The sequence below is a fragment of the Glycine soja genome, chromosome 10, assembly GCF_004193775.1.
Source record: "Glycine soja cultivar W05 chromosome 10, ASM419377v2, whole genome shotgun sequence".
In the NCBI taxonomy this organism is placed as follows: domain Eukaryota; kingdom Viridiplantae; phylum Streptophyta; class Magnoliopsida; order Fabales; family Fabaceae; genus Glycine; species Glycine soja.
This window is the reverse complement of record NC_041011.1, coordinates 51494799-51508409: the sequence shown is the minus strand read 5'-3', so window position 1 is coordinate 51508409 and position 13611 is coordinate 51494799. Positions and strand designations below refer to the sequence as shown.

The 13611-nt window shown below is 38.4% G+C and overlaps 2 protein-coding genes across 3 annotated transcripts; both read right to left on the bottom strand.

The window, feature by feature from the left end:
• Positions 1-783: 783 nt before the first annotated feature.
• On the bottom strand, positions 784-9038 carry LOC114369507 (protein RNA-directed DNA methylation 3-like). Of its 2 annotated transcripts, none has more exons than XM_028326740.1 (19): positions 8694-9038; positions 8119-8381; positions 7838-7993; positions 7505-7663; positions 7327-7410; positions 6756-6823; positions 6340-6678; positions 5925-5976; positions 5564-5719; positions 5324-5467; positions 5130-5232; positions 4889-5038; positions 4746-4800; positions 4568-4647; positions 4205-4430; positions 3612-3648; positions 3375-3411; positions 1305-3284; positions 784-1041 (listed from the first exon to the last, which is right to left on the bottom strand). In XM_028326740.1, exons 1-19 carry the CDS (start codon positions 8890-8892, stop codon positions 986-988), a joined length of 4344 nt encoding a protein of 1447 aa, XP_028182541.1. In that variant the 5' UTR covers positions 8893-9038; the 3' UTR covers positions 784-985. The 2 variants fall into 2 exon arrangements, with proteins under 2 accessions (XP_028182541.1, XP_028182542.1); XM_028326741.1 differs by having other exon boundaries at positions 4568-4632; positions 8694-9037.
• A 2521-nt stretch (positions 9039-11559) lies between these two features.
• LOC114370480 (protein NUCLEAR FUSION DEFECTIVE 4-like) lies at positions 11560-13611 on the bottom strand. Its single transcript, XM_028327838.1, has one exon. The coding sequence runs from the start codon at positions 13559-13561 to the stop codon at positions 11693-11695; it is 1869 nt and encodes a 622-aa protein (XP_028183639.1). The 5' UTR covers positions 13562-13611; the 3' UTR covers positions 11560-11692.

Here is a 13611-nt window from a genome sequence, read left to right as displayed (position 1 = left end):
CATCTTCACCCAACCATGATTGGTTCGATGCCACATGATTCCTTCTGCATATCTGTATGACACGACGTCAGCTGCTCTAATACAAGAGATCTTACCATGATATGGAATAAACACTTCCATTTATTTCGACCATTTGCCATTGATTGAAGACAAGTCGTTTCAGGCTCCACCGATAGCTTCAAACGCTAGACCAAAAGTTAGGGTTCACTCCCTATCACTACGGTTACTGTTGAATCAAGCGTTGCTGCAAGTTGCCTCAGAACCGCTAGTAGATATCTACTAGCACGTTCATTATTTATCTACAAGACCTTCCAACAAAGCATTTTTATACACTCAACAGTCAACACCTCCCCAATGCCAAATAATATTAAATAAACTCGATATTCTTAATGCACAACATAAAAAAGCTCCATAAAACCCCGTTGCAAATGATGAGAGCTTAATACCCCTTGCAACAAGATTTGTTATTTTAAATCTTGTGAAGGAAAAAAAAAATGGCTGGAAGAACTTATTCCCCGATAGATAAGTACAGACCAATCAACAAGTCAGAATCTAATCTGACTTCCATCAAGATACCGCGTCAAAAAAAAAAAAAAATCAAAATAACTCGGTTTATTGAATCCTGTTTTACAAAGCCCCGGTCAATTTTGATGTTCAGGCATCGGAAATTACCGTTGTCGACTATTCCTGTGATTCTATTTCCAACATAAACAACATATATAGTTAGCACCCATCAAGAAATCCAGAAATTAACAAAATAGGAAAGCACTGCAAGCCATACAATCACAGAAAAGAACATTGTAACGCTCACTGCATACGGCAGAAAGGATTAGTCATCCATCAGATCTGTTTAGAATATTTTAAAAATTAAGTCTCAGCACAGATTTATACGGATTTACAAAGAGAAAAAAAGGTTTGCCATTAGTTACAAAATGCCCGAACTCAATTCCCTTCTTTGGCCCATCTAGCACGTTCAAGAAAGCAATTACCATCCACCTTTGTCACCCCTGTCATTTTTCTTGCCCCAAGAACCTGCTGCATCTACGTATAATGATAGTCACAAGTTTATGAATTAAGGTGAGAATAAACCTCATGTAAATTTAAATTTGGTAAAACATTAAATTAATTATGTTGTGATTTTTAGGTTAAATTATAATTAATGATGATTCTGAACTGCAAATTAATTTGCATAGTAACTTAATTTTATTTTGAACAAATACGTCTTCCTTTTAATAATAAAACAAAAGAGAAAGGATAACTGGAGGGGATGGACTTATATTCGGTTATCGTTATTTCTTTCTTACCATCTATTGCTGATTCTTTCCAACTAGATGCTTGACCCTTGTCTGCAGCACTTGATTGACCCCATCCCCGAGAAGTAGTGTTTGAACTAGATCCCTTGTTCCACCCACTGTCCTGGATGTTGGTCTCTTCAGTTGTAGTAGATTTTTTCCAGCTAGCTTCTGCGGTCTGTGTAGACCCATTGTTGTTCCAATTATCGTTAGCTCCAGCACTAGCTGAACTCCAGCTCTGATTACTTCCACTTCCTTGGTTCCAGCTAGGACGCTCCTTATCTGCATTTCCCTGGCTCCAGCTTTGCCTATCCTTGTCACCAGTATCCTGGTTCCAAGCCTGAGATCCATTACCATTCTTCCATCCACCATTTTCTGCCCCCTTCTTCCAGTCAGAGGGCCCATCCTCACCAGAATCCCTTCTGTTGTTCCAACCACCAGATTGATCATTCCTTCCCCTGCCTCGGCCTCCACGTCCTCCTTCTGATCCCCACCTACCACCACAACCTTCTCTGTCTGATCTACCTCTACCACCAAAGCCACCTCCTCGTTCCCATCGGCCACCAAACCCACCACGCTCTCCTCTACCCCGAAAACCTCTACCTCTAAAGCCACCTCTGTCCGAGCTACCTCTACCCTGGTAACCACCTCTCCAGTTCCCACCACCTACTCCATCGGAATTTTCATTTGAACCTTCATTTACACCAGCATCGCTTGAGGCATTTGCTGTGCTCCAGCTGCTATTGCTTCCCCAAGTGGTGTTTTGATTTGCATCACCAGATCCAGAATTCCAATTACTTTTCTTGCCCCAGTTAGAATCTTTATTTCCAGGATCCCCAGAACTCCAGTTAGAATTCCTGTTTTCATTCCCAGCACTCCAAGAGGATTTGTTAGAGTTCCAATTGCTATTGTTTGGATCAGAAGCCTGGTTATCACTGTCCCCAGAGTTCCAATTGCTTTTCTTGCCCTGATTGGACTCTTGATCTTCAGGACCATTACGCCCAGAACTCCAGTTGGAATTCTTGTTTTCATTTCCAGCACCCCAAGATGATTTGTTATTGCCATTGTTTCCCCAGTTAGAATTTTCATTGGAATTACCAGATCCAGAATTCCATTTGCTACTTTTCGGATCAGAAGCCAGGTTTGCACCATTTACAGAGATCCAATTGTTTTTCTTGTCCAAGTTGGAATCTTGATTCCTAGGCTCAGTGTGCCCAGAACTCCAGTGAGAATTCTGGTTCTCATTCCCACTTCTAGATCCAGAGTTCCAATTGCTTTTCGGACCCCAATCATTACCCAGGTTTCCACCAGAATCACCAGATACAGTGCCTGAACCAAATTTCTTGATGCCCCAATTAGAACCTTCTTGGGCGTTCTCACTCAGCCCACCTTTCCAACCAGAAGCTTGACAGAAATCTGCAGCCGAACCACCTGAAGCTTTTCCTGCATTCCACCCACCTTGATCATTACCTTTTCCCTGTTTATCATGTGATGAAGAGACTGGAGCATTCCAATTGTTTTTTGTTCCCCAGCCAGATGACCCACTCCCATCCTTAGTTGGTTGGCTTTTCCACCCAACATCCTGATTAGCATCAATATCTGAAGTACCATCAGGGTTTCCAACTTCTTTGACTCCACTTTTAAAACCATTGCCACCACCCCATCCAATTGATGACGTTTCATTTGACTTTTTGACACTGTTCCAACCAGAAGACTCCCCTTCAGAAGCCTTGGTTGTATTCCAATTGCTTTTGCTGTCCCTTCCTGAGGATTGATTTCCATTCAAATTGTTAGGTTTGTCATTCCAATTGCTATTCTGATTGCCATCACCCATGCTTCCAGTTTTATGCTCTGCCTGACCCCAGCTCCCTCCACTTCCCCAACCATCAGATTGATCCGGGTTAGAAGCAATTCCAGTCTTCTCCACTGCAACACCCCATGAGGAGTTCTGATTAGAATTACTTTTAGTTTCCCAAGCAGAATCTTCTGCACCTACACATTACAACAGCAAAGAGGCAAATGACGAACAAGTAGTTAACTAGAACCAAAGACATGCTAAACATATATGCACTATAATTTTACCCTTGGAACTGAAGGGATTTGAGATAGATTCTGTATTCTGCAAAAACAAAAATATGTCTACATATTAAATTAAAACGCAGTAAATTCATAAATATAACAGCAACTGGGTATACACACACACACACACACATATATAATACCAAGGGTGGTTAGAACATGCACAGGAACAAGGGAGGATGATAGGAAAGATGGGAATGGAGAAAGACACACACATAAAGGGTGTTATGCAATACATACCAATAAGCTTGGAGCAGAATGATTAGACTCTGCATCCCTGTAAAATTGTTATCACAAGACAAAAAAAGTAACTATCTTTTGAGTTGAGATTAAAAACTAATCATGAATAAGAAACAAAAGACTGGGTATTTGCAATTTTAAATTATCCGGCCAATGTATTAAAAACAATATTAGATGATGTAAATACAATAACACTCTAATTCCTTGATATATCAATTAGATACATTTCTAAAAGGGCAATGTTCCATCTCAGGAACATTTAGAAAATGAAATGACATAAAAAGATGTTCACAACACCGACATCTACATAACTTAGTTATGCTTTCTCGGTTTTAGTAGTTAATAGCCACACTTGCATATGTCAATTCAACATTATTTGGCATAAATATGTTTTTGTTGCATTGCCATCTGTGTCATGCTCTCGTCTGCATTAATACTACATAGCCATGACTTATCCCTTCCCAGTTATCAAGAATTTGTAGATTACTAAACCCATCATGCAAAATTAGCCAGGATATGTTAGTTGAATATAATATTGACTATAACGCAGATGAAAATCAAGTAGATTTAACTAATATCACTATCAAATATACCTTTCAGATGATGCCCCTCCAGCATTCCATCCACCACCCCTAGTGGATGATCCCCCTCCAGCATTCCATCCACCACCTCCAGTGGAAGATGACCCTCCAGCATTCCATCCACCACCTCCATTGGATGATGCCCCTCCAGCATTCCATCCACCACCCCCAGTGGATGATGCCCGTCCAGCATTCCATCCGCCACCCCCAGTGGACGTTCCCACTCCATTCAGCCAACCTTTAAAGTTGTCAGGATTCATGTGTCAATAAAAGATCAAGGCCAAACAGTACAGGAAAGTTAACTAGCACACAAGTTAATTGATACTGTAATCCATTTATAGGGGAATTTTTTTCTTGAGAGTAAGGGATTCCCACCTCCAGAGCTGCCTTCAGTACCCAGCAGATCAAATGGCTTAGATGAACTTGAATCTGGATCACCACTGATATAAGAAACACTGAGAAAGTCAGGAGTCAGGACAATATTCACAGGTGCGATCAAAGTAAAATCAGTAAGTGTTGTGGCATGCAAAGTTATTGCCAATAATAGAAATACCTTGATGAAATGGCAGTACTCTTCCCCTGAACCTCAGAAAGATGCTCACATTTAACTGTGAAAACATTTTTGTAAAAATTGTTCTAAATAATGATCTAATATATCAAGAAACAATACTCAAGAGTTGACCATCGTAAACAAACCTGTAAGAACCTTCTGCTGAGAATCTAGTTTCACAGTAACATCAGCACGACGCAAGGCAATGACTCGGCAAATGTATCCCTTCAAAGGACCTATCCTAATTCTCAATGTCTGACCAATACTAAACATGTTATTGTTGTCCCCACGGTTAACTGCATGCACAATTATCAAATTGAGAAAAATTAAGAAACATGCATATCCACAGCTAAAACACTTGTCAAGGAGTCATTTATCTTTACAGACATTCACGATTATTTTCTCTTGCTTGCCATGGTTTTTTGGGTGACAATGGAGATCTTGGTGATGATGGTTGGTCTTCAAACACTAAAGGAGCCGGTTCACTGTCCTGAGTACAAAACCGCATTCAAAACATCAAAAACTCGACTGAAGTAATCAGACAGTTTGTAACAGAGCAAAATAGAAGAAAGATTCCAAACCTTTCCACTGCAATCTCCAACAGCAACCTTGACCTTCTCACACATATTAGATTTACAAGTTAAGTAACCTCCATTTTCTTCCTCATTTCCATCATATAAAAAGACAATCCCTCTATAAATGTGCTTAACAATGCCTTGCTTACCCTGCAAAATGACATATTATAGAAGTATCATGTGAGGTGTGAAAATTCCAACTATACCACAACTAGAAATCTTGCAGTTCAGAAGTATAAATCAGACCTTAGATGGACCCTCCAGCACCCTGACAGTATCATTAACCAATATAGTCTTACTTTGCTGATCAAGGGCAGTAAGTTTCAAATCAAATAACCCACTCTTTATTTCATGTCGTTCAATAGTTACAGCAGCAGGTCCATCTGAACCCTCTTTTAGAATCTATAATAGAAAGGGAAATTAGTAAAGAACTTTCCAAAAATGACAGGTACTCAAAATCAAAAGTTTGGAACAAATGAAATTGCATAAGGCTGAATGCTATACCTTTTCCAAAATCACATGGAAATTAGGAAAGAACTTTCCAAATAACATGTACTCAAAATCAAAAGTTTGGAATAAATGAAACTGCATAGGATGAATGCTATACCTTGTAGATATCATCTTTATCCATGCCTACTATTACACCGAAGTCCTTCTTACTGCAATGGCAAAGATTCGTTAGGAAGGAAGATATGTGTCAGAACTTGCAGGTATGTGCAAGTGTAAGAACTTGCAGGTATGAGCAAGTGTAAGAACTTGCAGGTACATGCATGTGCATGCACATTAGAAAGAGAAATAATTCATACAATGCTGTGAATGTACTTCAATGGCAAAGATTTGTCAAGGATGACATGTGTAGGAATGTGCAGGTATGCACATGTGTGTGCATATGCATGTCTCATTTAGATCCATCTTTGTATGTGTATGTGTTTGTGTGAGTGTGGGGGTACAAGTGCACACACACGAGAGAGAAATAATTCATACATTACCATGAATGCTAGCTAGGTAAAACAAATACTTACCCAAAACAAACTAAATCATAAAGTTCAAAACCATTTCCCACACCAGAACCTGACGAACTCTCTCCTTTCCCACCACCTCCCTTATCAGGTCTTATAACCCGTTTTTTCTTCTTGTCACCATAAAGCTGAGAGAGCCACTCTAAATCATTTGATTCATTGTTTTCACAAGGCCCAAACTTTAAAAGCTCCTCTTCTGTTGGCACAACACCCCATAAACTTAATGAATCCAGAGATACTTTCTTGTATACATACCCATCCTTGAGCATCAAGCCATCAAGAACCTCAAAAACCTTCCCAGTATCACGGTCACGTTTGATTTGGATGAGTGGTCGGAACTCCCTACAGAGTTATTGAAATATAATATCAGAAAACTATCCAGCAAAAAATTAACAAGATATGATAATATATATTATTACTCAAGTTCACTTGAGCTGATTAGTCTTGGTGCCGGTACAGCCATTTTTTGACGACTATATCCTCCACCCTGTAATGAGTGAAGAGACGCATTAACAATTATTTCATATATATCTTGTACATAGCCATAGGATAGGGACAAGAAAAACAAAAGACAGCCCACAGAAATAGGACTTTGCTTACTCTATGGCTTTGTTTGGAATTTGGATTACAAATAAAATAAAGAGGAAAGAAATAGGATAAGATAGAAATAAAGGAGAAAGAGTAGAAAAAATGTATTGTTTAAACGGACAGAGGTAAGGAATTCTTGTTTGAATAAGTACAAGTGTGGGTGAAAATAAATGCACAAGTTTAATTAAAAAATAAACTAAAAATTAAATCTTTTTACTATATTATTTTTAACTTAAGATCTAGATCATGATTTTAACAATACTGAATGGCACAATAAACATATTACCAGCAGATATCAAATAGCTACTAAAGGAAAACCAGAATCATCAAAGCTAATAGATGAACTGCCAGAAAGAAAAGAGAGAGAGATAGAGAGAATCATGAGGACAAAGGTCTCATTACAAATTTGGCAGCCAAGGCTTGTAGATCAATTCTCGGAATAAGCTTCACTGTAACTTTTTTCCGGGTATTGTTCACAGACACAACCTGGAAAAACATATAATAGATAAAAGGAATAAGCATTTCACAAGTTGTATAGAAAATTAAACACAAAAACATTAATTGTACAATCATGCAGTACCTGTGCTAGATCCCCCTTATAGTTACCACCTTTTATTCGAGCCCACATGCCCTCAGAAATTTCAGGGGTTCTACTTCTAACCGAGAACAGATGATAAACCTCACTATTTGGTACAGGTGCCACTCGAGTAACATAGATCCCGGGAATCCCTTGGCATGCCTGAAACCGTGCATTAGAAAATGCTATCAACACAGTGTTAGAAAATGGTTGTGGACCACAATTTCAACCACAGCATCACAGTTGGCGTCAACAAAACCATCCTAGACTGCAGCAATTCAAAACATTGGCTATCAATACAATAAACCAATTAAAAATACCCAGTACTGAGGTTACCTCATTTATATCATACTGTTTTTCGGCTTCAATGTACACAAATCCTTTCATATGATCTACAGCAAATGCAGATTTTATCTTTAATTTAGTACCCAATGAATCCAAGTCAGCAAACTTCTGCATCAGACAAAGAGCTGAAAGCCTCTCCCGCCCAACCTGCAGCAAAAAAAAAAAAAAAAACTTAGCAAACCATAAACAAAAGAAGCGCCTAAAGAAAATTGAAGGCAGCAGCAGGTATTTCAGTTAGCAAAATCACTAAATCCATGTTTCAGGTATCATACAGTGCATTTGACTTTCCAAATGTATGGCATTAATTCATCGACACCCTCGTGTATAGAACTTGGGTCCATCCCTTTATCATCACCAAACTCATCAGCAAATCTGATAAACCTAGATGGATCTTTGTAGCGCTCCTCCAAAATTCTATCCCACTCTTCTTCATCCACCATTTCCTCTTTAGGGACGACACGCGGAAGGCTACTCTGGCCATTATCTGGCATGTCCATCCTTCTTGGCCCGGCATTTAATTCGTCGTCAGAAAAATCTGCTCATAAAAATTTCAAAAACACTAAGGAACGGGTACGATATCACAGGAAATTCTAGCAACGAAAGATGAACTGGAAAGCCATAAAATCTGACAACGTAAGCATTTCTCAATAAGGTAGCCACGAAAAAACAGTTTAGAAACATCACCAACAAATGTGGCCGAAGTCCTAACATCTAGAAGATCATTTCTCAAGTTGAACGAAACGCAGAAATGTTGCCAAAACCCTAACAATTTTCGCGAGAGAGCAGTAATAAACGAAGAAATGTAAGAGCAGATTAGAGAGCGCGGGAAGGGAAATTGATTGTATACCGAAATCGCTGTCGTCGTCGCTGAAATCGCTGAAATCGCTCTCTTCAACGTCAGCGGCGTCGTCGAAGAACTGAAGGACTCCTGGCTTGTTTCTCTTGCGGCCAACGCCGGTCTTATCATCGTAGAAGACGGCCTTGCGCTTGCCGGTAGAACCTTTTCCGGCGACCTCCTTGCCTTTTCCTTTGCCTTTGTTCGTCATTTCCACAGAGAATGCAACGAGACCCACACCAATTGCATGCTCAAGAGTCGGAGAAATGGAGAGAGAGAGGAGGAAGTGCGTGATTGGAGTGTGTGTGTAACTGTGAAAAGAGACGAGTCAGAAATGAGTTTTATTGTTCCTCTACAATTTTGACTTAAACTAAAGGAGATCTTGGTGGTTCCTTTATTTTTAACATTTGGTGATTTAAAAGTAAGGGACAGAAAAATTGGATGAACGGTGAGATTAGCGATAAAACAGGGTATAGCTCTCTTTTAAACTGCAGGATATCAATATCCGAAATTGGGAGTCTGCCACCGTGGCATCTAGCTACAGTAACAGACATGGTCTAACAGAGCTTTCGGACGTATTAGCCCGGCCCAAAAAATCACTGTTTGTAAAAATATTATTTTGGTAAAAAAACAGCATTTTTAATTTTTTGGTAAAAAAGAAAGAGAGAGAGAGTGAAATATTGAACAAAATATATAAAACTTCACTTGCAAAGTCAATCAATCAGAATAGAAAATGAGGAAAATTAAATCAATTAGAATGTATGGTCAAAGAGTAAAGTAGGAAAAAAAGTATAAACCAAAATAAGGTATTTCTTTTATTATTGATATTAAATAAATCATTAAAAGTAATGAAATTTGTATGGCTGAATGCATGGGTCTCATTAATATTAATATTTATTTTATATAATAAAAATAAGAAGAAAAAAATTATTCATATATTTGTATAAGAATGAATATTATAATATTAGCCTTAATTGTTACACGTTGATATTTAAAAATACTTATATAATATGTTAATATACATTTGAATGTTTTTTAAATATTTTTTAAAGACTAAGTTTTATAAAATCTTAATCAGTTAACAAAACTATGTTAATATACAAACTGACCTATATGGGTTTGCATTCATATGATCAATGAGGTAGCTTGTAGACCACTACCGGTGTTTGTGGGTAACCATTACTCGCTGAAATTACTTTAATGCAAAGGATAATCTTTTTTTTTTTGTCAATTTATGTATAACTATATAAGAAATATTAGCAACACATTATTCTGAACACATTCTTTATCTTTGATTGGATTTTTAAAAGGCAATACGTTTTTCTAAGTGAACGATGATTTCCACAATTTTGGTTATGTGATGGGTGGCTATTTGTGATAATGATAGCTTTTGATAACGGTAGTTAAGTATGAGTTACGATGATGGCTTTCGACATGGGGTTTCAGGTGCTTGTTTTAATAATATGATGACGGTGGTTAGGGGGTGACTCGATGTCATTTTCCATAATTAATGGGCGATATCATTTCATGATGGTAAGGTATAAGTTTATTAGCTTATAATTCGGGATGATGTGAAAATGAGTTGAACCATATCAGTCAACCCGTTAACTCGTTATATGGGTTTGGATTGAATTTACCCATCAAGCTAAAGATTTTTTTCTCTATATAATTGAAACATTTAATTGGTTTAATAACATTTTTTTTTCATATTTGCTTTGTGGTCGAGATATACAATGATGACTTATGTTTTCACTTTCTAATTTTCTATATTTTTTATTTATTTAGTGAATTAACTCATGAGTTATCTTTTTTAACATGTTTCTTATTATTATTATTTTTATCATTTTACAATTTTTCACCAATCAATCAAACTCATCCCACAATCTACCATGGTTTAGATTAAGTTAAGACTTTCAATCCAATAATAAAATGGGATCAACTTAATTTAACCCATTTTTAGCGGGTTAAAAGGGGATTAATTAGATTGGATTGACCAATTTCATATTGTTGTTTAGCTTACATGAGTTTAGATTTTGAGTTGACTTATTTGGCTTGTGTCGTTTGTGGTTGAGATAGTGAAAAGAAAAAAGGATGGTGAAAAAAAAAATGGAAGATTTGCAACGAACTGTAGTGAATGAGAGATTTGTACTTTTTTTCTATTTTAGTTTCATGTTTTTTAAGATAATTAAATTTTGATGTCAATTACAACATATATTAGTACATGGCAAACATATGTTTATTTAGACAACAATTGACATGGTGAGTACTATGTTTGCGATCTATTTTTTTAAAAACAAAACTTCTCTGACGGCAAGAAATCAAATAAATAATATTTCAAAAACTGAAGCAGCAAAATATTTTTTATTTTTGTAAAAAAAAAACACCTAACTTTCATGGATCAAATAAATATTTAATCTAAAATTAAAGAATACCGAAATTAACAATCACTTTCTTAGCTTCGTACTTGTAAACATTTCTCAATTGGTTTCATCTTTCACGTGCATTACTCATGAAATTGATATCCTAGCCAGTTGCATGCATGTGCATAATATATGGCATTAAAAAATAGTATAACATCTTATTTTACTCACTAAAAGACAAATTCCTTATAAATTTAATCTGTAACACATAATATCTCGTTTTTTATATTCGAAAATCCATACATTTGAATTTGGAATTTGTCACTCTGTCATGCATAAATGCCAAAACTAAGCGTATAATCCGTCAGCGGGGGGGGGGGGGGCATGGAAAAATATATTACATGTTGAAGAAAGTGCTAGCTGTACGTATTTATTTATACTCATTCAACAATATTGATTACTATATTTTAATTTCAATTCCCCGAAGCTATTAGTAAAAGACGTGAAGGGAAAATAAATAAAACAAGTGGTCCCAACTATATTTTCTATTTTATTTTTCTACATATATCATGAACAACAACTTTGATTTGGTTTCCAGTCGATGTGGGAGTGGCTGAGGAGGAATTGATGACTATCTATACCCTATACCAATTACGCTCCAATAACTTTGGTTTCTTCTAATTTCTCGGCGCGATTTTGGACCACAGCCATCTCAGTGACAGCGGTGGCTTCTTCCTCGGCTTGCTCCCGGTACCTCTTGTATATATCCCCTTTGTAGAACTTAATTGTCCTAGCCACCAAAATCAGTGAAATTAAGGCGCCAAAAAAGGTGGCTGCAGTGATAATAATGAAGGACAATTTGAAGCAACTGGACCCAACACAAGTCAATTCGGTGTCAATCTTTCTAGAGATCCCCGTGGCTGCCAATTGCTTCAGAGCTTCTTTGTCATACAAGTACCCCGTTACCCTGACGTTAAGCACATAAAGCCCAATTGGGCTCGCTGCACCGCCAAAGTTGTACAACGTTGAATAGTACTTGAGTCCAAAGAGCTCCGAGATTATGGCGAAGACCAGGGGCCATTGCGCGCCAAAGCAGAAGCCAATGATCACCGAGGCCACGTAGAGTCCGTTGGCCACATCGAAGGCTATCAAAAGGTGACCGACACAGGATAAGAGGAGGGTTAGCGTGAGCATGAGTGGTCGAGGGAACTTGTACTTTTTTAGAAAGTGTTCTGAAACAAACCCAGAAAAAACCCTTCCCATATAATTCCAAATGCTCACTAACGACACAAACGTGCTTATGCTAGCCTTTGGGTACCCTAGCGATGTTCCAATCTGACCAAGGTTATCAATTGCGGTCAAGGTTCCACCAACACCACATGTGCCAGCGAAGAATAGCAGTATCATGTCTAAGCTGAATAGTGCTTGAAGTATAGTATAGTCCTCACCTCTAGGCGGTGGACTAAACACTTTTTGCCACCATCTAGTACTAGTTATTATTTCTTCATCAATCTTTCTTGAAATTGGAGTGTTAGACTCTCCTTCAGTAGCTACTATCTTGACTGCGGAGGGGTTAATGAATGCTAGCTTTTGACTCTCTCTGATTTTATATTGTTCAACAAACACAACAGCAAGAGGGAGGAATAGTAAAAAAAGAACAACCCCAGCACTGACTCCATACTCACTCTGTGAGAAATGCACTTGCTTCTGAACTATGATCATGACCAAAAGAAACCCAGCAAGGCCAAGTGAGATATACAAAAACTTGTAGAAAACACTTAGCTCATTGGGTTGTTGTCGAAGGGGTTTCATGTAGCGAATGGTTCGTAGGAAAAGGAAGGAAATAGCAGCTGGGAGCCACCCTATAAGCAAAATCAAGGACCTTGAATCATCGTAGTAAAAAGCGAAGTAGAGTTGTGTTATGATGGCTCCACTGAGACCCACGTAGCCTTTGAGAATGCCAAGAACAACCCCACGGCTTTCTGGGAAGTTCTTGACGCACGTGACAAGGGAACCGGTGTTGGCGAAGGACTGAGAGTTGGCGCCTAAGCAGATGTAGAGGCACATGTGCCACACGTGCGGTTTGGGTATTTTTTTGGTGACCGCGAGCCATATCATGAAGTAGCCGAAGAAGTTGAGGATGGAACCGATGGCGAGGACCACCCAAGGGGGAGTGATCTCGTTGATGAGGCCGGAGAGGACGCCGACATTGCCGCCCAAGTCTTTGAAGAAACTAAGGAGGTTTAAGGTGGTTTGGTCGTAGGCGAGGGCGGATTTTATGTCGCCGGAGTAGAGGCTGAACATGTAGGTGGCGCCGGCGGCGGCCATGATTAGAAAGGAGGCGAACACCACGAACCACCGTCCGGTGATGACTTGGACCATGAGCCCATTCGTGTCCAACATGCTTCCGATGGCAGCGGCCATGTTTGTCAGCAGCAACGGAGTTTGAAGATGTGTGAGCAAGTATAAGAGAGAGAGAGGATAAACGACAAGACGTATCACGAGATCTAAGAAGCACATGTTAAATTCTTATTCAGAAGTACCGGCAAAGGTTGCATTTGTTTACTACA

Excerpts from the sequence above, each read along its gene's own strand:
- LOC114369507 (XM_028326740.1), bottom strand. The coding sequence starts at position 8,892 with ATGACGAACAAAGGCAAAGGAAAAGGCAAGGAGGTCGCCGGAAAAGGT. Across the intron at positions 5,233-5,323 it reads TTGGAGATTGCAGTGGAAAG|GACAGTGAACCGGCTCCTTT; the intron begins GTTTGGAATCTT and ends TTTTGTACTCAG. Across the intron at positions 4,648-4,745 it reads AGTACTGCCATTTCATCAAG|TGTTTCTTATATCAGTGGTG; the intron begins GTATTTCTATTA and ends TGACTTTCTCAG.
- LOC114370480 (XM_028327838.1), bottom strand. The coding sequence starts at position 13,561 with ATGTGCTTCTTAGATCTCGTGATACGTCTTGTCGTTTATCCTCTCTCT.